General features: G+C 55.0%; 10 protein-coding genes and 1 non-coding gene across 11 annotated transcripts; 6 read left to right on the top strand and 5 right to left on the bottom strand.

Annotated features, from left to right (window-relative positions):
- Positions 1-593: 593 nt before the first annotated feature.
- ATEG_07085 (uncharacterized protein) lies at positions 594-1,112 on the top strand (the record flags this gene model as incomplete). Its single annotated transcript, XM_001209771.1, has 2 exons — positions 594-638; positions 690-1,112. The coding sequence occupies 2 exons, from the start codon at positions 594-596 to the stop codon at positions 1,110-1,112; spliced, it is 468 nt and encodes a 155-aa protein (XP_001209771.1).
- Positions 1,113-1,614: 502 nt separating this feature from the next.
- ATEG_07084 (uncharacterized protein) lies at positions 1,615-2,550 on the top strand (the record flags this gene model as incomplete). The annotated part of the gene is made up of 1 exon (XM_001209770.1): positions 1,615-2,550. One exon carries the CDS (start codon positions 1,615-1,617, stop codon positions 2,548-2,550), a length of 936 nt encoding a protein of 311 aa, XP_001209770.1.
- A 653-nt stretch (positions 2,551-3,203) lies between these two features.
- On the top strand, positions 3,204-5,206 carry ATEG_07083 (aldehyde dehydrogenase family protein; the record flags this gene model as incomplete). The annotated part of the gene is made up of 3 exons (XM_001209769.1): positions 3,204-3,464; positions 3,523-3,704; positions 3,757-5,206. The coding sequence occupies 3 exons, from the start codon at positions 3,204-3,206 to the stop codon at positions 5,204-5,206; spliced, it is 1,893 nt and encodes a 630-aa protein (XP_001209769.1).
- A 708-nt stretch (positions 5,207-5,914) lies between these two features.
- On the top strand, positions 5,915-6,522 carry ATEG_07082 (uncharacterized protein; the record flags this gene model as incomplete). The annotated part of the gene is made up of 2 exons (XM_001209768.1): positions 5,915-5,989; positions 6,226-6,522. The coding sequence occupies 2 exons, from the start codon at positions 5,915-5,917 to the stop codon at positions 6,520-6,522; spliced, it is 372 nt and encodes a 123-aa protein (XP_001209768.1).
- Positions 6,523-7,874: 1,352 nt separating this feature from the next.
- Positions 7,875-8,923, bottom strand: ATEG_07081 (uncharacterized protein; the record flags this gene model as incomplete). The annotated part of the gene is made up of 2 exons (XM_001209767.1): positions 7,875-7,900; positions 7,951-8,923. 2 exons carry the CDS (start codon positions 8,921-8,923, stop codon positions 7,875-7,877), a joined length of 999 nt encoding a protein of 332 aa, XP_001209767.1.
- Positions 8,924-9,676: 753 nt separating this feature from the next.
- On the bottom strand, positions 9,677-11,607 carry ATEG_07080 (ATP synthase D chain, mitochondrial; the record flags this gene model as incomplete). The annotated part of the gene is made up of 6 exons (XM_001209766.1): positions 9,677-9,706; positions 9,771-9,857; positions 9,935-10,330; positions 10,874-11,162; positions 11,217-11,275; positions 11,377-11,607. The coding sequence occupies 6 exons, from the start codon at positions 11,605-11,607 to the stop codon at positions 9,677-9,679; spliced, it is 1,092 nt and encodes a 363-aa protein (XP_001209766.1).
- Positions 11,608-12,267: 660 nt separating this feature from the next.
- Positions 12,268-12,982, bottom strand: ATEG_07079 (60S ribosomal protein eL14; the record flags this gene model as incomplete). The annotated part of the gene is made up of 3 exons (XM_001209765.1): positions 12,268-12,327; positions 12,491-12,754; positions 12,857-12,982. 3 exons carry the CDS (start codon positions 12,980-12,982, stop codon positions 12,268-12,270), a joined length of 450 nt encoding a protein of 149 aa, XP_001209765.1.
- Positions 12,983-14,206: 1,224 nt separating this feature from the next.
- ATEG_07078 (protein transporter YIF1) lies at positions 14,207-15,400 on the bottom strand (the record flags this gene model as incomplete). Its single annotated transcript, XM_001209764.1, has 3 exons — positions 14,207-14,422; positions 14,478-15,041; positions 15,113-15,400. The coding sequence occupies 3 exons, from the start codon at positions 15,398-15,400 to the stop codon at positions 14,207-14,209; spliced, it is 1,068 nt and encodes a 355-aa protein (XP_001209764.1).
- A 314-nt stretch (positions 15,401-15,714) lies between these two features.
- Positions 15,715-17,749, top strand: ATEG_07077 (signal recognition particle receptor subunit alpha; the record flags this gene model as incomplete). Its single annotated transcript, XM_001209763.1, has 3 exons — positions 15,715-15,933; positions 15,981-16,266; positions 16,317-17,749. The coding sequence occupies 3 exons, from the start codon at positions 15,715-15,717 to the stop codon at positions 17,747-17,749; spliced, it is 1,938 nt and encodes a 645-aa protein (XP_001209763.1).
- A 160-nt stretch (positions 17,750-17,909) lies between these two features.
- On the bottom strand, positions 17,910-17,981 carry ATEG_10513. The gene has a single exon. It is a non-coding gene; the product is annotated as a tRNA-Arg (tRNA).
- An 865-nt stretch (positions 17,982-18,846) lies between these two features.
- On the top strand, positions 18,847-20,610 carry ATEG_07076 (MFS transporter; the record flags this gene model as incomplete). Its single annotated transcript, XM_001209762.1, has 2 exons — positions 18,847-20,274; positions 20,326-20,610. 2 exons carry the CDS (start codon positions 18,847-18,849, stop codon positions 20,608-20,610), a joined length of 1,713 nt encoding a protein of 570 aa, XP_001209762.1.
- Positions 20,611-21,346: the final 736 nt, after the last annotated feature.

The raw sequence follows: 21,346 nt of genomic DNA, 5'->3' as shown, positions 1-21,346 counted from the left end.
CAATTGGCGGGTAGAAGCTACAATATGGGCTTGACCGGGCTGTACCTCTGAGTTGGTCATACATTGATATACTCCTGGATCGGCCCGGTCTCTCATGGTGGTGTAACGTGACAAAATTTGAGGCCCATAAGGCCGGAACTAAGCATATCACAGTCGGATACGGCGTGAACAGTGAGGATTGGTGTTGTAGAAAGGCTTATTACTAGCATTATTCCATGTCTGGCAATTTAGTTTTCATCCTTCCTTACCTTCGTCGGGTCTGCTGGTCTCTATGACCCGACAAATACTTCTTGATTCCAGAACAACCGGACTAAACTATACATGTCTAACGCCCTGCAGGCCTTTGATCGGGGCACACCAATTCACTCTCAGCTTGTTGGATGTAACATCGAACAGGGGGCTCAGGATGATCCTCAGGTGGCCCCTTCATCAGTGATGCTAGATGAGACGAACGGAGTGATCAAGTAGAAGGTATAAATATGCCTCTCTTCCCTCTAGTTGAGTCTGGTTCTTTTCCAAGCAAGCTCATCAATCAGTCGTTTTTCGTCCTTTCTTCTCGTACTGGACTACATTAGGCCGACTCCCGAAGAACAATGAGACTATCTGCTATTCTTCCTGCCCTTGCGGCTTTCCCACTTGTGCGTTCATTGCAAACCCCTCCTTCTTGCATGCTTCTGATGTGAATCTAGGTCCGAGGACTTGAGGCCCCTATCCCAGGATACGGTGTCGAGGAGTTCACCTGGGAAGTTGAGACCAAGCCGGGAGGTCCTACAGTGGCTCTCAATGGCACAGTCCAAGATATCTACGCCAGATTGATCGAGATCAACCCGACTTATGATCGGGATTTCGCGGCCAGGGTACCTCAAGCCAGAAGTAACGACGACGAGGCTCCGCATCTACAAAAGCGTTTCGATATCAAGTGCAACAACCATGGCTCAGCCAACCTGAAATTAATCAAAGAGGGTATCGCTTACTTGTACGGCGTCCGTGGTAAGCCTACCATCGGTCCTGGTCCTGGGAAATGCGGAAGAGTGAGCTGTTCTTGGAGCGCCGCTATTTGGTGGTGTAATGATGTAAGTGTTTGCATTTACTACTACCTTTACCAGAACTAACATACTTCATTAACCCTAGAACACCTCGCCAAAAACCCTTGATGGGTTCAACAACATTGCCGATAGTGCTCAGGTTATCGTCAATCAATGTAGCGCAGGCGGCTATGTCTCTGGCGAAGAGAATCATGCGGATCACTGGCGAGGCATTGTTGGCTACAGTTCATGCTGAGCTGACAGTTGGTGACTGATGGATAGCCTTTGTGAGAGAGGAGTTGTTTCATACCCGACTTTTCAACAAAGTTTCGTTTGGTATAGTGTCATTTTTGTATCTAGTTAGGGCTTATGCATTCATTTGAGACGTCTCAACTCCTACACCCGTGCTCTGGTCTCCCTCTGAAAGACCGCCCCAGCGGAAACATACTAGTCCTCCTTATTTGACATATGGTAACTTCCAAGATATGGTGAGTTGGAAGATTGGTAAAACGTGGGCGTAGAAATGTATTCCTCTAGGTGGACCTGTCTAGCGTGTCTTTCCCTTCCTCTTCCCAGTCCTCACAACCAAATGATCAATCACGCAGCCAGCCTCCCAGCCGGCAGAGGACTCCCCGGTGATGGCGCGACACCGCGGACAAGATTTCCCGTGACGAATAAACAACTGATGAAGCGAGTACTTCAAATGATCCGGAATGCGCACCTCCAGGTGGCTGAAAGCCGTGATCTCCGTCGCTCTATCCGGAGGCACCCAGTTCAGCCATTTTGTGATGCGGAAGATGTGTGTATCCACCGCGAAGCACGGGCGCTGGAGGCAAAACAGCAGCACGCACGCCGCCGTCTTCGGACCGATGCCGGGATATTTCATCAGCTCCTTCATCGCCTGCTCGGTATCCAGACTGTGGAGGTGGTTGAGCGAGAGAAAGCCCTGGTCCGCACAGGCTACATCGTACTGCTTGCGGCCTTCCGATTCACATTTAAGCACCGGGTCGTCCTCGTCCTTGACGATCTTCTCTCGCCGTGTCTGATTCTCCTCATGGACCATATCGAGGATAGCCTTGAGATTCTTACTCTTGATATCGGCCAGCCCGCCACTTTTGATCGCTTCAAATACTTCTTTCAATGGAGCCCGCCGGACGGCGTCCCAGTTCACGCTCCCCTTGCCGATTCCTTCCTCGAGGACGCCGAATTTCTGCACGAGGCCGTTGAACGCCAACGCGGAGTTTCTCCCGGTCGTAGCACCGCTCAAGAGCGTGCGAACCAGGGCGTCGAGCACAGAGGGAACCTCTCCGCAGCCTGTCACCGTCAGAGACGGCTCCGGGATGGTCGTTGGTGGGACAATCTCCCCGTGCACGCTGGAAAGCAGACGGTTGACTTCTTCGCACTCTTCTGCTGTCGGCCGATTCCAGTCCGGGAACGGGGTTACGCCAGGTGTCAGGCCATAGTTCGACTTTTTGGGCTTCTTTCCTTTTCCCGAAGCTGGAATGACGGCTGGGAGCGTGGGTGAAAGCGCGTCTATGCTTTCATCTTTGATGCTGGCTTCTTTCTGAGAAGCTGAGCGCTTTGGATTCTTGCTCAAGGGCTGGATGATCGTCGCAGCGCCTAGATTATGAGGGAGCTCTGTGACAGTGGCGTTGGTCCGCCGTCTTTTAGCAGGTGGTGCCCCTGAATCGGTCGTCTGTATTTTGGATATAGAAGTCTGGGCCGCTTGACGGGCAGCAGAACGAGTGACGCGGCGGTCCATGGATAAATGCCAGAGACTGTTCTAACCGTTAAGACAAATTCTACCAGTTCTATCGCTGATGAAGTTCTTGCAAGAAGGAGGGAAGAATGACGAAACTGTAGAATACCCGTTTGGGTAGGCGATCACATGACCTGGACAAGAAGTATAGAAGAGGGCGTCAACAAGTCTTTACAACCCATTTCAGGGACAAGTCAGAGCTTCGCATGGATCCCATGTGAAATGAGAAGTGATCCAACATGCCATCGACTGATACCTCAGTAGGAACAGTTCTGTGGCAATAGCGGCACGTGCCATCACGGACTTCCCGAATCGGACCACTTCCGCCTCTTCGTCTCCGACGCACCGCCGAGTCAACAACGTCAACCGGGAGCACCACCAGCTCGGAAGTGCTCAATTGCACTTGTCGCACTGCCATCATGGCTTTCCCTGCTTCCTATATCCCACCGATCTTACAGCCACTCATGGATCCCCTTTACGATCACGCCCCGTGGCTCGGTGTCGCGTTGGTCTCGTTCGGCGCGGTGTACCTGGGCTATCTGTTCGTCCTGGGCAGGAGAGAGGCCCCGGTGGCGTTCAATGTGCCAATTCCCCCGGAAGCCCGCCAGAATGCGACGATTCGGAAATGGGAAGATGTTCAGGGTGAGGAGAAAAAGGTGCTGGAGGGCCAGGCACGTGGGGTAAGTTCATCATAAGAGCTCTGTGATGGAGGTGATGCTGATGGTCGTGATGATATAGCAATGGAACGACAAGCTCATCATGAGCTACTGCCCCGCCGATGGACGAGTGCTAGGATCCGGAATCAGACCCGCAACCCCTGAAGACGTCGACCGAGCTGTCCAAGCCGCCAAAACCGCCCAGATCGAGTGGTCCAAGACAACCTTTGCGGAGAGAAGAAAGGTCCTGAAGACATTGCTGAAGTATGCGCGCTCATATCGGAACATCTGCGCATGATCTAATTGCCACCTGCAGATACGTACTGGAACACCAGGACGAGCTCGCCGCCGTCTGCTGCTTGGACTCGGGAAAGACAAAAGTGGATGCATCCTTTGGCGAAATCCTCGTCACCGCAGAGAAACTGAAATGGACCATTGACCACGGCGAGAAGGCCCTGGCCCCCGAAACTCGGCCGACCAACTTCCTCATGATGTACAAGAAGAACATGGTGACCTACGAACCCCTCGGCGTCGTCTCCGCCTGCGTCTCCTGGAACTACCCCTTCCACAACTTCATCGGTCCTGTGATCAGCGCCATTTTCGCAGGCAACGGCATTGTCGTGAAGCCCTCCGAGCAGACCGCCTGGGCGTCCGCGTTCTTCCTCGAGGTCATTCGCGGTGCGCTGTCCAGCTGCGGCCACCCCCGCGACCTGGTCCAGAGCATCGTGTGCCTGCCCAACGTCGCCGACGCCTTGACTTCCCACCCAGACATTGCGCAGCTCACCTTCATCGGATCCCGACCCGTCGCCCACAAGGTCTGCGAATCGGCCGCCAAGTCCCTGACCCCCGTCACCGTCGAACTGGGCGGCAAGGACCCGGCAGTCATCCTCGACGATCCCCGCACCATCAGCGAAGTTGCCTCCGTCGCGTCCGTGATGATGCGCGCTGTCTTCCAGTCCGCCGGCCAGAACTGCATCGGCGTGGAGCGCGTCATCGCCCTCCCGGGCATCTACGATAAGCTTCTCGAACTGGTCACTCCGCGCATCCAAAACCTCCGCCTGGGCTCCGTCCTCCTCGATTCTGCGACCTCCGGCGCCCCAGACATGGGTGCCTCCATCTCCGCAACTTCCTTCGACCGCCTGGAATCCCTCATCGCCGACGCCGTCAAGCAAGGCGCCCGCCTCGTCTGCGGCGGCAAACGCTACCACCATCCAAAGCACCCGCACGGCCACTACTTCACGCCGACACTCCTGGCGGACGTGACCCCGAGCATGCGCATCGCACAGACCGAGCTATTCGCCCCGGTCTTTGTGCTCATGCGCGCCGACTCGGTGCCCCACGCCATCGCCCTCGCCAACTCCACGCAGTACGCCCTCGGCGCCAGCGTCTTCGGCTACAACCGTCGTGACGTCGCCGCCTGCGTCGCCGGCATCCACGCCGGCATGGTCTCTGTCAACGACTTTGGCGTCTACTACGCTGTGCAACTGCCCTTTGGCGGCGTCAAGGGCTCCGGGTACGGCCGCTTCGGTGGTGCGGAGGGCCTGCGCGGCGTGTCCAATCTCAAGGCCGTGTGCGTCGACCGGTTCCCGAAGCTGATGGCGACGCGCATCCCGCCGCGGCTGGATTATCCCATCTATAAGGGCACCGGGGCCCGCCAGGACGGTACGGGGGCGTGGGAGATGTGCAAGGGTGTCGTCGAGACGGGGTACCAGCTTACGCTGGGCGGGTGGATCCGCGGTGTTGTGCGACTGTTGAGTAACATGTAGGTCGTTACACTGTACAATAGTATTTACATAATACATAATAATTTATCTACAAGAAGTACACCGCCGTGGAATCAATCCTCCGTACTCCCCTCAACCACATCAAACGACGTCTCCTCCATCCAGCTCCCCAGCTCCTGCACGCCCAGCACATCACTCAGATACCGCCTCGCCAGCTCAACCTGCGCATTTGCCCGGCCCATATAAAACACCGCGCCCTCAGCTGGATTGACACTCGCGGCCTCCACCTGCTCCGGCAATTGTACCATCAAATCCAGCAACCAGCGCCCGAACACATCGCCTAGATCCATCGCCCACTGCGTGATCTCCGCATCATCCGCAGGCACCGACTCGGCGCTCGCGCGGAGCAGCAGCTGGAAACAGGCCGGGTCGTGGCGGGCGACGCGCACTGCGGTGCGGAAGTGCTCGGCGGGGAGGATGTAGGGCGGACAGCCGGTGGCGGTGGTGTGTTCGCTGCGGAAGACATACTCGTCGATCTTGAGCAGGATGGTCAGCGCGCGCGCGTTGGCTTCCACCAGGGCGGTGTGGATGCCAGCCTGCAGCGCGGGGCGGGACAGCGCGACGGGTGTGCGTATAAGGTCTGTGCGATTGAACCCGTTTGCGATGCGGAGGGTCTCGAGGTAGCGCAGGTGGGTGGCGCTGAAGCCTGCGTCGGGGTCGCCGCGGAGCAGCTTCTCGGGGAAGACGAGCATGCCAAGGACAGGGTGGGTGGATGTGGTGTCTGTGTCTGGGCTGGATATGCGGATGGAGGTGGGTGGTGTGATGGTGAGGGTGTGAGGGGTGGTGGTTGTTGAAGTGGTATAGGTGCCGTTGAAGGTTGTGGGTTCGAAGGTTTCGGGCGGCACGGAGAGGTAGGCGGATAGACGGGCTCCTTCGTCAGGCTCCATGCGCATGCCAGCGCCGAACCAGTGCCGCTGGATGGTCAGGTTCATGAGGTCGGGCAGGTAGCGTAGAAGCCGGTCCAGCGTGCACCAGCGGCAGCTGAGGATGCTGGTCTGCAGGGATCTGCGGTCGTCCTGGCCGAGCGGAACGTACTCCAGTGGACGGAGGATGCGGGAGACGCCGGCGGAGGAGGCGCCGGTCGAGGTGGCATCGTCGTCGTTCCAGAACGCGAGGAGGATGAGAGCGCGGTAGATGCGCTCGCTGGAGGCGACGGCCGCGAGCGAGGGCGAGCACCGGGGGAGATTCACGTTGAGCGAGTAGAGGAAGATCTTCTCGATCAGCTCGACGGGGAGGCGCTCCAGTCGGGAGAGCTTCTTTTTCCCGGGGCGATGGTGCTTGGCCGGGTGTGGCACTAGGAGTCGCGCGCGTTTATCGCTGCGGTACCTGGAGGAGTGGGCAAGCTCTTCCAGGGACATCAGCGGACGTCCGCGGCGTTTGGGCCTGGAAGCGGCCGACGGGTCGTCGGAGTCATGTTGACGCTTTTTCCTGCGGCCGCGCACGCGGATGGGCGTGAGCGGGCCGGAGGGTGTTGGCCTGTCATCGAGCCATGTCATGAATGGATGGAGTGTGGTGTAGGAGGTGAGGATGGAGATGGAGATAGAGATGGAAATGGCCGAAATAGGAAGATTTCGATGATGAGTCAGCAATCACCACCCTACACAAGTATACACCACTACACTAACAATATTATACCAAGCACCTACTATACTACATACAATATACTACATCATCATCATCTGTTCTACAGATCTACCTGAGGTATACTATTCTACGCTCTGTTGATGTACGATGTCGTATGCTCTTGTTGTACTCTCTCCCAGCATGTCTCCTCTGACGTCATGCATAGAAGTAGTAACTATACCACATGCTCTGAAACAAGGAACGTCTATGCTCTATCATGATGATGTGAATCCCTGGATAAGACAGCCCCTGCCAGGGCTGATACTCCCACGTCTCCCAGTCCTCAGGGCCCAAAGGGGCAGTGGATGACGTAGGACCCAGACAATCGCGCTGGGATTATATCATACTTCTCGCAACAACGCCATTCTTAACGCAGCTGATCTGCCCCTTCCTTTCTCGACTTCCTCTATATATACAAGACACTCCCACGAGCCCCTTCATCATGCGCCCGTTCACTGATACTTCAACTCATACTCCTGCCTCATCCAGCTCTGCGCGAGAGAACTCTCCACCACCGACTTCCAGCTCCAGCTCGTCCAAACCAACCAATTCCTCCAAGCAAACCAAACAGAAATAAACTTCTCCAATTCTATCTACCTTCACCATGGGCGCCGTCGTCTCATGCGTACGTCACTCACCCCCAATCTCTGGTCCGCAAAGCTAACGGTACTCAACCAGATCGGAGATGTCTTCCGCTCCATCGGAGCCTGTCTCATGGGCATCGTCAACACCATCGGACGCGTCTGCAAGGCCATCATCGACGGCGTCGTCACCGTCATTGACGTGATCATCTCGTGCCTCACCTGCGGCTACTGTGGGCGGCGACGGAGGATGACCAGGGGAACGACGACGAGGAGGTCGCGCGTGTAGTCTGTTCCTGCACGTCGCATGCGCTTACGAGTTACGAGGATACCTGATGCTGTGATTGTTATTCCTATGGTTATTCTGTACTGAGCTGTCGATACCTCTGCCTAATGCACGTTCCGTTTTCCCGATACATTATATATATACAACGTAGTACCCCCTACTATACCGTACCTAGTATCCCAACAACTACTAGACATAATACATAGTCTATGATTCCACCCACTGCAGAACCTTACATTTCAACTCCAATTCATCATCCCTCAGATCCCCCCACCGCGTCTCCACCAACCGCCGCAGAAACGGATCCTCCTTCCCCTCCGCGTACTTCATCGCCACGCGGAAGTGATGCCCCTGCACCGGCCACGGCACAGGATACTTGTAAAACTCCGTGCGCACCTGCATCCCCAGCAGCCGCTCGAACGTGGCGTAGTCGCGCGCCCGGATCACCAGCCGCAGCGCACGCCGCGAGCGCCCAAACCAGTCGTCCTCGTCGACGTACGCCCTCGCCGCGGCCAGCATCTCCAGCAGCGCTAGTTTCTCCGCGCACCACGGCGCTTCGAGGAGCTTGTCCGGGATGCGCGCCGGGGCGTCCGCCGAGCACCAGGGGAGACGGAAGGTGTCTGGATGCGAGTGCGGGGTGGGCACGGGCGTAAGGTAGGCGTGGCGGATGTGCACGGCGCCCTGTGCGGGCCAGATGGTGACTTTATAAGGGGTGTTGGTGTGCGGGTCCCGCGCGGAGAGGACGATGTCGTCGGCGGGTGGTTGGGTGGAGGAGTCGGCGAGGTAGGTGGAGAGGATGCGGCGGTCGTCAGCGGCTGGGATGTCCAGGGTGTTGGAGCATCGGAGGCGGAGGACGCGCGCGACGTACTCGCGCTGGCATTTGCGGAGGAGGGAGTGGGTGCACCAGCGGCAGACGAGGATGCTGTTTTGGAGGTCGCGGCGTTGGGTCGCGGAGAGGGCGAAGACGTCAAGCGGGTGGGGGAGGAAGTCGGGCGTGAAGAAGCCGCGCTTGGAGCTCTCGTTGGGGCTGCTGAAGGCCAGACGGATGAGCCAGGTGTAGAGGAGCGGCGTGGAGAGCACGCGCGCGAGATGGGGGGATGCGCGGGGGAGGTTGAATTCGAGGCTGTGGAGGAAGATCTGCTCGATGAGCTCGACGGGGAGACGTTCCAGACGGGACTGGGCAGGCGTCTCTGGCGGGTTTCCACCCATTGCCCGATCACTGTTCTCTGTCGAGGGCCAATCGAGGGAAATGTGGTGCGAGGCGCGGAGTAGGACGGGCTATCGAGGGCTCTGGGAGAATGCGACTATCGCCATCAGTCGTGATTGTTGAGCCGGGCTGATCATGCCCAATGCTAACGGGACTGTAGGAGTCTCTTCGAGGGAGGCTGATCGGGTAGAGCGGTCCCTGGAAAGTGAGCACGGTGGATGCTCGTGTCGATAGCGGAGCGGGTTGACGGCGATGCGGGGTTGTGGTATCAGCTTCTGGCAGTGGAAGCCGTGAGGATCAGGAGTACGAGTCCGCGGGCAGATAGAGTCCCATTGGGACTCGCGATCACTCGGACGAGGTGATCAGAGAGAAATGGCGAAGTTGTTGTTGGATGATCGGCGGAGAGAAAAAAAGCAATGTCGTGTCCGGCGGATGCGGTCACGTTGATCAACCACGGTGCAACACCACCGGTGTACCTGCTCCAGTTTTCGGCTAGTATCTACTTATTATCGATTAAACTCGACAGACAAGAGTTAAAAGGCACAATCACACTACGTTGCCTACTGCCTGAGTAGATAGGGAATAGTCCGAATGAAGAATCATCTTCTAAATTGAACAAGTTTCTATACACAATCCAACAACCTGAATCCGCCAGACGTAAAGGGTATCGACTGGCAACAGATTCGACAAACGAAATAAACTGCGTTGATTGGTTGAAGGACATAAAGAGACATAATGCGGCAGAAGTTGCGAGCTTAAACAACGGACATGTCGCCGAAGCGCTCCTACACAGGTTATCAGCACGGAACCCCGGACGAAACAAATATCAGACTCAACAATGCAACTCACCTTGTAGCCAGCCGGCATCCATCTGCCCTTGGAGACGAGCGAAGCGGTCTTCTCGTCGATCTCGGGCTGAGCAGCGGCAACCTCGTCCTATATGAAACACAGCAATTAGCATCACCACTAACACATTCCACCTCTCTCAACCCCCCAATCCAACCACAACATACCACAGTGAGCTCATCGAACGGCCGGGCGGTCTCGATGTTCTCCAGGGTCTTCTGGAGGTTGCGGAGTTCGGCCTCCACCTTGCCCTTGGTCTGCTCGGCGTTCTGGACGGCCTGAGCCTCAAAGGCCTCGATGGCCTTGAGCTGGCGGCTCACATCGTAGGTGGCGGGCTTGAAGTTCTTGAACTGGTTCTCGATCTCATCGACGACGGCCTGGTTCTTCAGGATCTGGCGGTAGTGGGCGAAGTCGACGGTCTGGGGCTGCTCGGACAGAATCTGGACCTTGCGGCGCGCATCATCGTTACGCTTCTTAAAGGCCTGGAGGGAGGCGGCGGTCTGACCGCGGAGGCCGAGGGAGCTGGTCACCTTGACCCAGTCGATCTTGAGAGCGGCGCTGCGCTGTGGGGAGTTAGCGAGGGGTCAGGATGGCGATATGAATCGATCGGGCGCGACAGGGACAGCAGAACGCAACATACAGCGGCCATTTTGACGAGTGGTTGGGAGGATGGGAGGGTGAGAGAGGGGAGTTCGTCGTGCTATGCTGGGGGTTCCGAAGGAGAGGGTTTAACCGGCAAGGTTTGGATGGGGGGAGTCACGTGGTATCCTGTTCCCGTGTTCCGAGCTTAGTCATCACCCATCCAATTCTCTCCGACAGTACTAAGGTATGTATGTATACCATACGGAGTACAGCTAGGGTCTACTACTACAAAGACAATGGAAAATTATCAATCTGCTTTTGGTGATTGACTAGATGTACACCATCAACTAGACAGACACACGCTTCATCCTAAGAAACAGGGAGAATTAAACCCTCGCACCCAAGATCCTGCCAGTAAAGTCACTGGTAGCGTGCACCCCCCAAGTCGGGCAGAAAAGCGAGACATAAGAGAGAGAAAGACAAGGACTAGACTATCATATGCTGAGAGCCATGATCGAGTTGACGATGTCGTTGTCGTTCTCCCGTAGGGCCTTGACGGCCTTCTTGCGGGACACATTAGCCTGGGCCATAACCAGTTCGATGTCCTTGGCCTCCAGGCCGCTCTCGTCGACCTCCTCGCCGTCATCCTCTTCCGCCTCCTTCTTCTCGGCCTCAGGTTCCTTGGCCTTGCCGAGGATGTCCTCGTGCTCGTGGCCGGCGTGCTCCTGGGCGGCCTCCTGGGCAGCGAGCTGCTGGGCGGCGGAAGCCTGGGCCTGGGCGTTCAGGTCCTCGATCTTAGCCTCACCGAAGATGCTGTTTCACGTCAGCCGACCGTTTCCAGAAAAATACAAGAGAAAAGCCACGCACATCCAGGTGTTGCTGGAAGGAGAACGGTAGACCTCGGGCTGGTTGATGACGAAGAGGATCTGTATACCGCATTAGCCGATCCTCGCATGTCCAAACATCCTTCGCGGGAGGATCGCAGTCGTCATTCCATCCCGACCGACCAATCCAAGGGAAGTCGTACGTTCTTGGGGCGGCGGAAAGTGACACGAGTGATGCCGGGGACGAGCTTCAGACCGAGCTTGCCAATGGCCTTGCGGGCCTTCTTCTCGTTACGAGAGTGGACAGCAACGGCAGCGCCACCGGGGATGGTGGGCTCCTCGCCAGCCTCGGACTCGGAGTCGCTGCCGGCATCTTCGACGTTGGTCTTGGGGACTTCCTCGTCCGGGAGTTCTTCGACACGGGGATCGGCCATTTTGAGATTCGAGAAAGCCTAAACGGGCTGAAAAGCAGAGCGAGTTCGAGCGAGTTAGCCAGAGGACCGATCGGGGTGAGTGTTGGTGGTATTATTTGTGGTGGTGGTGTAGTGGTGGTGGGTTGGTGAAGGGTTTCGCTGGACGACCCACGAAACCCCCCGGAACACCGGGAAAGCTGCCAGATTTCATGCGAATCGAGGGTAAAATGGAAATTGACGGGTCCAGCATTCGGAGGAACATACCTGGACACAGGAGAGAGGCGGTGGTGGATGAGGGGGTGGTTTTTGTCTGGAGGGGGGTGGAAAGTCGCAATGCTGTGTGAAGGTCATCCTGCCGAAAATCGTTAGCGAGCTTATAAGGTGACTGGGGCGGAACACACAGAAGCGACTCCAGACGCCATACTATGATACATCTGGGGATCACCTCTACTTTTACGATGTATTTACGTCAATTATCTTATTTATTTGGCTTATTTGAATTCAATTCAATGGTCATGATTACTCGTGCAGATGGATATCAAGGTTCAATCATTTTTGCTGTCCATGATAATGCGTACAGCGTTTCTTTTTTGCTGAATTAAAACCATACCCTCAGCAAGGAAAAAAACCGTCCCAAAGGCAACCCTTTCACACTATGCACCGAGCCTCATAAAATCCATCTTACGCCTTAGGAGCAGCCGCCCGGAGCTTGGCGTGAGACTTCTGGACCTCGAAGCGAGCCTGGAAACGTCAGCGATGTTCTATGATATCTCGTAGCGGTGTCCTTCGTAGCGCATCCATATCCAGGATATCATCAGTGGCAATACGACCATAAACACAATCGTACTGCCATGAAGTCCCCTGTCTATAGACCGCCCCGATATCAACCATTCCATCAACGTACCTGCTTCCGGAGGCGCAGAACCTTGAAGCGCTCAAAGTCGTTCAGGTTCTTCCGGCGCTCAGCACGCTCGGTCTTCTGGGCAATGGAGCTCTTGGCCCACTTGCCATCGATCTCGTTCTTCTGCCAGAGCTTGCGCACAGGGCCGGTGCCGGCAGCACGGGGCAGCTGGGGGATCACGAAGTGGGTGAGGGTGGCGTGGGCGAGAGGAAGGACGTGACGGGGGACGATCTTGTTCTCCTCGGTGGAGGGACCGTCAACGAGGACCTGTAATCGCAGCAAAATCCATCAATATCCGTGTCTCCCAATATCCCCAAATGATCTTCAATCTCCTGTTCGGAAGGGTCCTCCAGAATTCGTATCACATACACGGCGGTGGTCGACAATCTCGACAATGGCAGCGAGCTTGCCGGTGTAGGGACCGCGGCGGATCAGCACGACACGGCCAACCTCAACCAGCTTCCACTGGGCAATCGTGATATCGATATCGGCCATGGCGAAGGCTTCCTATACGGCGACAAACACTCAGTCTCAGAAACTTTTTTTTTCTGCAGGCGAAACGGCAATATCGCAGCGGACAGGATAGCACTCACGGTCGACGGGACTCCGGGAGGTCGGTGGGTGGTGGAAATTTGTTGTCGAAGGTGTCGGGGTGGTCGAAGTCGTCCGGAACGCACAATCAGAGGCGGACTGGGCTGGAATCGCGAAATTCGCGGGTTGCCCACAGAGGCTCGCTTAGCAGCCAGTCGCAGCCCGTCGCCTTCCGTGCGGTCTAGGGTTGTGTGGATGGCCTGGATGCCTTGGCGCCTGGGTGCCTGGCCCGGAGACAATGTTTCTCCGACCCGCGGCAGCTTTTAAGCTTCTTTTTTCTTTTCGGTTCTTCCTCATGTTCTGTTCTTCTCAGACTCATGTGTCTGTCTCTCTTCACCTTGACTTGCACTAACAGCTACGATGATACAGCATCTGCTCACTGGTAAGCGCCCCGTCATTCTCCCTCCATCCTCCAAATGATGAGGTAATTTGCGATTGACCCTGCGTCTGGAGACCCTCGCCGGGGTCTCATAACAGCGCAGGTGGTTGATATTCACTTCTTACATATTCTGAACTGGATTTTCTCCTTCACTTGCTGCATCTCCTGCTTTGGTCGATGCTAACTTGAAAAGACTTCTAGGTTTCTTGCCTCTTCCGTCCTGCTTCGTCCTGTATGTTCGGTATGCTCGGTACGTTGATAATTTTTTTTTTTTCGTCCTCCCCGCTCCGATGATTAAAAAAATGCACTGCCTAGATAGTAGTTGATGCTTTTGCAATGATATTACCCTCATCACCAAGATCTCTGAGGAGCTCTTCTCAATACACTGTCGCGTCATCACGTTGCATGCCATGTGACTAACTCGGCATATAGGATCTCACAACTCCATCAATGTTCATACGCATACGCAAACCTTAGTTAGCTCCATAGAACCAATTCAAAATTCTGATATGACCACTCTCTGCCAGTAGATCAAGACTGTATACAAATGCTATTTACTATCGAATTAAACCAACCAACCATCCGAACCATGCACCGGGCTGAAAGCTAAAACAAACATTAAGGTCACCTCGATCTAGCTCAGTCATTGCTGGAATGTCACCCAGAAAATAAGAAAGTCCATCCATGTCCACATATCCCGCTTGCAGATCCGTCTCGTCTATATCATTATTTGCCGTCGAAGCAAGCCCTCATGAAGATCCCGCACCCGCCGCATTAGCCGCCACGCTGGACGGTCCCTCCCGGCTCAGAACCCACATGAATACGAATTGGATGACGTAGGAGTAGATAAATAGGAACTGCGTGCGACGGTTGCGCTGCGAACGGGCAACCGTGTGCATCGAACCAGTGCGCATCGACGCATCGCTCGTCGAGTCGGGGAGCAGCACGTATTTCAAGGAACGAAGCTATACACATTACCATTAGCTAGAGAACCCTTCCGGACAGACCGTCAAAACTCACCAGGAAAAATGCGTTCGCCAAAAACGTGTAGACGAACACGACCCAGCCAACCCAGCCACCGGTGCCCCGACCCGGAGTCAAGATCTCCGACGTAACAAGGGTAGCGATGATGCCGACGAATTTGTAGCCGGAATAAGCCACCAAGTCCAGTAGTTGCGAGTCGTTGTTGATGCTGAGGATATACATGGCGAGCTTCAGGCAGAGGATCTCGAAAAGGATCACGGCGATGGCCGTCGTCGTGATGGATCCGAGCATCTCGGGGTGGAAGTTGCCGCGGAAGCCAGCCAACATCGCCGACAATAAGATGTAGGTGACCAGAGCCATCACGGGGATGTACATATCAGGGGAGTTGAGGTCATCTCGAGGAGGGAGGAACATGGACGAGTATTGCTGCTGGGTGATCTGCCCGTTGGGACCGGCTGATGCCGTCGTCAGACGGGCTTGTTGACGGGACCATGGTTTATGTCGCCACGGGAAGAGCACAAGGGCAAGTTTGTTTAAGACGTAGGAGTTGGAGACATTGAAGTAATGCTTCAGCGCCGGAATGGAGACATAACGGTTGAACTGAACGAAGGTTAGCGAGGACTGAAGGTCCAAATGGACGGATTCTCTGGCAGCTACCAGAAGTCACTTACATTCTGCTCCATGTACTCCTGTCCTGCCATCATCGCCGTCTTTCCCACTTGGAATCCCATCTGCGCCGTAGGATCGTTGATGAACCCGCCGAATCCAGGAGCGTACGTCCCGCTGCCGCCTTGCGCTGGGGCTGGTTGATATGGGTTGCCATAGGTGGAAGACTGGGACTGCTGAGACGTCGGAGGAGGCGGAGATCGCATCATAGGAACGGTCGAGACATGCTGAGGCACCGGATGGTGGAGCGGAGGCGACTGCGCCGGCGGCGGAGCGAACGACTGGCGATACATGTTGGGCAGCGGAATTGTGCAGAGTCAAGGGGAAAGAAGGGAGGATTAGTATCGAGGACAGAAGGCTGCTATGGCCACCGAGAACCAAAGCAGCGACGGAGGATAGGTGTGATATTGAAAGGGGAAGATGGGAGTGGTTGCGGTGGAGGAAGAAGAAGAGAGGGAGCGTTTACAGGTACGTGGCTGAAGTTCTCCGATCAAAAAGCTCAGCTTCCGCCCGCAACTTTCTCCCCACATCTCTTCCACCCGCTCTCCATCCACGTCCGCCGCATTCTTACACAATCAGAACAACGCAGAAGAAACCCACGCCAATAATGTTGGAAGCTTTCGAGATTTTGACCACATCAGGTGTGGTTTTATGGTCCAAATCCTACGCTCCTGTTGGAGCCCACGTCGTCAACAGCCTTATCAACGACGTCTTCATCGAAGAGAGAGTCCAACTTCAAGCGACGACCAACACCTCCCCCATTTACAAAAAAGAGAAATACACTCTCAAATGGAAGCGAGTGAAGGAATTCAATTTGATCTTTGTGGTATGTGAGGGACGTCTAGATCTGGCATTACACTACTGACGACTCAGGCCGTGTATCAATCTCTCCTCCACCTCGGTTGGATCGACAAGCTTCTGGACAATATCTCAACCTTGTTCATTGATCTGTACAAAGACCAGCTGAAGAGCTCGCGCGCTCGGATTGTCGAATACCCCTTCGAGAAATACTTCGACCAGCAGGTGCGCGAACTCGAGGATAATTCTGGCGCCATCACTTCGGAGGGGTTCGTGGCCGAGACGGAGGACAAAAAGGATCCGTTTGTCTCCTCTGATAATGGCGGACCGCCGCCGCCACACACACCTCACCTTCTGAGGGGTATGTTGCGTCTTATCCAATTCATAAAGCCTATACTGACAATCCATCAGCGCAGCGTCAAGCTGCGCTAGGCGTGCCAACCTCGGATGATAGCACGCCCCCTCAAACTCCAGATACATCTCGTCCATCGACCCCCGGAAGCCAAATTTTGACTGCGAAGAGCGGTCCTGGTGGCCGTGTCTCCCGCCGCGCGCGGAAAGCCGCCAATGCGAGCGCCCCCGTCTCATCAGGCGACGAAACCAGCCGCAAGGGAAAGACGGCGAAGGGTGGAAAGACAATGCGCAAGTGGGATGCGGACGGACTCGCCGACGAGGATGATGGGACGGTCCTCGATTATTCGGCTCCTGCGAATGACGACGAGGCCGCCGCTCCTACTGTGGAAGCCGTCTCCCAAGACTCTTGGGGCCGGCGGACCGGTAAGGGACAATTTGTCTTGAAAGACCTTGGTGACGAGGTCCACTCAATTCTAGAGAACGCCGATAACGAGAAGGCCAAGGCTTCCTCGTCCGGATTCGTGGGATCTGGCTTCAACGCTATTGGTGGTCTTCTACGCAACATTGTTGGTGGAAAGGTCCTCACCGAAGCAGACCTGGAGAAGCCGCTCAAGACGATGGAAGACCATCTACTGAAGAAGAACGTGGCGCGCGAGGCGGCCGTTCGGCTGTGCGATGGAGTCAAACGCGAGCTGGTCGGCAAGAAGACGGCCAATTTCCAGAGTGTGGATGCAGCCTTGCAGCTAGCCATGGAGTCAGCGTTGCGGAAGATCCTCACTCCCACTTCTTCCCTCGACTTGCTCCGTGAGATCGATGCGGTGAGCTCGCCTACGACTAAGCAGCAATCTCCGCGCCCGTATGTGATCTCGATTGTGGGAGTGAACGGAGTCGGAAAGTCCACCAATCTCGGCAAAATCTGCTATTTCCTCCTGCAGAACAACTACCGTGTTCTGATCGCGGCCTGCGACACCTTCCGATCTGGTGCTGTGGAGCAGCTGCGTGTTCATGCCCGCAACTTGAAGGAGCTCAGCGCGCGGGAGAATGTCGGCGAAGTCGAACTATACGAGAAGGGATACGGCAAGGATGCAGCCAACGTGGCTAAGGATGCGGTGGAGTACGGTGCGGCGAACAAGTTCGATGTCGTCCTCATCGACACCGCGGGTCGGCGCCATAACGACCAGCGCCTGATGTCATCTCTCGAGAAGTTTGCGAAGTTTGCGAAACCGGACAAGATCTTCATGGTAGGAGAGGCGCTTGTCGGCACGGACAGCGTGATGCAGGCCCGCAACTTCAACCAGGCCTTTGGAACGGGACGCAACCTCGACGGGTTTATCATTAGCAAATGCGACACTGTCGGGGATATGGTGGGCACATTGGTGAGCATGGTGCATGCTACTGGAATTCCCATCGTGTTCTTGGGTGTTGGTCAGCACTATGGTGATTTGCGCGGACTGAGTGTGCCCTGGGCGGTGAATTTGTTGATGAAGTAATTAGGATATCCTGCATATGAGCATTCTATTTTTCCTGCAATAATACCTGTGTTTCCCGATAATTAATCATTTCCCTGCATATATTGAAGCTTCATCCATCCATAAAAAGAACACAACATAGTCATCTTCTCCTCACTTAGAATGACGAAGAGCAAAAAAATGACCTACGCAGGATTCGAACCTGCAATCTTCTGATCCGTAGTCAGACGCCTTACCATTGGGCCAGCAGGCCAGGCTGTTGTTGAAGAGTTGACCGAAAAAAGACTTTATATTCCAAAAGTAGGCCTGTATGCAAAGGTTGAGACATGCAGGGGTGCGCTCAGACCGCTGTTCCTGCCGCGTCGCGCATGATCATTGGTCTGCCCTGCATCCCGTCGGCACCACCCGTCTATATACATCCGCCTCCTGCATCAGCTCAGCCCCATATTTTACTTTCCATAAGAGTCAATTTTTCCATAGAAAGGTGAGGTATACTGTGTATTGAAACACCCTGTAATATGCTTGTTAGGCATTTGGAAGATGAAAGCATGACATCCTCCTATATACATGTGTATTCGCACAGAGCCGCAGCTCAGGGAAGTATATATATTGGGGGGTTGGGAAACGTCCCCATTCAGAGGTCCCAGGTGTCCTTACTACAATATTTAAGGCATTAATGCATCATCTTAACATCTCCGTATAAGAATAAATAGATCGGTTACCAAAGATGAGTTCTAATTCAGGTACCTGGCGAGGGAAGGTGACATCATGTATAGATGAGTCAGCCCTCTGCTTACCTCATCCGTCATCCTTTTGCCTTCGAATCAACCGACGGGCTTCATTCCTTGCCTTCTTTCTGTCCCTGCACTCTGCTTTGTCTCCTTGCTGTTGCGATTGTTGCCGCTGTCGAAAGAAACCTCGCTGCTTCCCATATGCTCATGCATCGAGCCTACCGGCCTACCCTGTCGTCGTTTTGAAACCTTCCCCGGGGCACTGACGCCCCGCAACACAGATCCGGAGCCCATTGAGCCCCAACGTCCTTTGCGACAGCTCTATCACCTAGTCAGATCGGTTCTGGACAGATCCTGCTGCGCCGACCCAGTTCGAGCGCCAGAAAGATGAAGCCGTCGGAGAATACGTCGCTCCACCGGCGCCACTCCTCCACCCTGCACTACCAGACCTTCGAAACACCTCCCCCCAAATCTCGCGGGAGACCCAATTCCGGTCAATCGGGATCCTCCCGCGCCGACTCATACCGCGACGATCAGAATGACACTCAGCATGTTTCCTCGGACCAGGGCTCCCCGCTGCCAAAGAAGCAGATGGCCGTGCTAGCGATGATCTCCCTCTGCGAGCAGACCGCGTTCAATTCAATCAGTCCCTATCTCCCCGAGATGGTCTCCACGTTCCCCGAAGCAAAACCGCAGATGGTCGGCATGTATGTTGGTTTAGTGGCGACGGCGTTCGCGGTCGCGCAGTTCGTGACCAACTATTTCTGGGGCTGGGTTTCGGATCGCGTGGGACGCAAGCCAGTTATCATGCTGGGTACAATCCTGTCGGCCGCTTCCTTTTGCGCATTCGGATTTTGCAAGACCCTTGCGCAGGCGATTGTTGTGCAGGCCGTACTGGGCGCGGTCAATGGCAACCAGGGCTTGGTGTCTACTTGCCTTGGCGAGATTACAGACCGAAGTAACCAGTCGAGGGCATTCACATACCTTCCTGTTTTGTACGGAATTGGCGGGATTACGGGGCCCCTGGTTGGCGGCCTCTTGGTGTTCGAGCATAGTCTGTGGGATCGGAGCAAGCCGAATCCGTATCCCTATCTCGCGCCGAATCTGCTCTGTGCCGCGATCCTCGTCATCGACTTCGTCTTAACTGCCATCTTCCTCGATGAGAGCTTGGAAGATGCTGATACCTTGCCAGATATCAAAGCTAGAGTCAAGTCATTCTTCTCGTGGATCTGGCAATTCACTAGCTCAGCAAAGCGTGCCCGATATGTCCATCCCCCCTACCCGGCTCGATATCTTCCGGTCCGCCAGCCTTCAGCGGAGAGCCAAGGACATGACAGTGAGCTGGACTCGGCATCCGAGGCCTCGGGGCATGTTCCGCCTCGCCGGGAGAATTTGACGAGCGAGATTTGGAACCGAGACACCATTTTGCTTCTCTTGACGTATCTAATCTTTGCTCTCTGCAATGTTTCATTCAACTCGCTGTTCCCGATATTCTCACAAGCTGCCCCTCCGCTTGGTCGAGGCTTGACGCCGGAGGAGATCGGTCTTTCCCAAGGATTCTCCGGTTTCGTGACGATCATCTTCCAGATTTGCATATTCGGCAGGCTGCGAGACAAGATGGGCAACCGGTGGTCATACCGAGCGGGTCTCTTTGGTTTTGTTATCTCCTTCATTTTGATGCCTTTCATCGGATATAAGGGCAACGATTCCCGTGGCTTGAGTGGGAAGACCGCCCTCCTGGCTGTGGAATTGTGTTTTGTGCTGCTAGTGAAGACCGTTGCAACCGTTGGCGGCCTGACAAGTGCGCTCTTGCTGGTGAGTGCACTGTTCACAGATCCTAATGCAAATATGCTAACCTTGCCATAGATAACCAACTCTGCTCCCGATCATGCAGTCCTGGGAGCACTCAATGGTTTGGCCCAGACCCTCTCCGCAGCGGGGCGTGCCGTGGGCCCCTTCATCTCCGGTGCCCTGTTCTCGCTGGCGACCCGGGTCAAGCACAAGGGTGAAGCCTTGGCGTTTGGCGTCTTTGCTGCCACCTCATTGATAGGGTTCTTTTTGAGCTTCGGGATCCGAGATCGATCTCTTGAGGCCGACGATTGGGAAAGTGACAGCGACGGAACAGACAAATCCGACGACGGCGAGGACTGAGTCGGTCACAAGTACAAAAGCAGTTACGATGTGATGAATTTCCGAGAAGTCTGGGAGCGATGAATTCGATCCAGAACCTAAACGAAAACAGACGGCATAGACCCTTGACAGCCTAAGGTCTTCAAGTGGATACAGAAGATGACGATCCCAGCTTGTCATTTGAGGACAGGTTTGGCTTGCATATGTGGCGTCAGGGTGTTGATTATGACTTACGAGCGAACGCGCGGCTGTACTTATTCTTTTGCTAGGCGCATGACAGAAAGACTATATATAACTACTAGACAGTGATTTCAGACTTCACTTAGCGCAGTGTATTATATCCTCGCCACCTCCACTGATCTGTCTATTGCCGTCGCTTGACATTGATACCATGTTCAATGTCTCCCGGGTCTTACGCCTCGCATGCAGTTTTCTGTCGGGTTGTTGATCTACTTACGCAGACAGGCTGATGGGATTGAAAGAAGTCATGCAAACAAATGTCCCTCATGTTGCTCATCTGACACATTGCATCTCGTTGATATCTGCCATCCAACTGCCCCAACAGATAGACATGAGGGGAAAGCATAACAGCTAATGACAACCACCATATCATCCGGGTCTAGTGTTTCCTACCCCATGCTATACTGGCTATGATCCTATTCCACCAGTCACTCAACCGAATTGTCCTTGTATGGGCTGCAGCTGACTGTCTGGTATAATCCTAAGGGCATGTACCCTTGGCCGTAAAGGGTTTATA

The sequence above is a fragment of the Aspergillus terreus genome, genomic scaffold (genome assembly GCF_000149615.1).
Source record: "Aspergillus terreus NIH2624 scaffold_10 genomic scaffold, whole genome shotgun sequence".
Taxonomy (NCBI): domain Eukaryota; kingdom Fungi; phylum Ascomycota; class Eurotiomycetes; order Eurotiales; family Aspergillaceae; genus Aspergillus; species Aspergillus terreus.
Note: the sequence above shows the minus strand (reverse complement) of the source record. Positions and strands in the feature narration are given on the sequence as shown.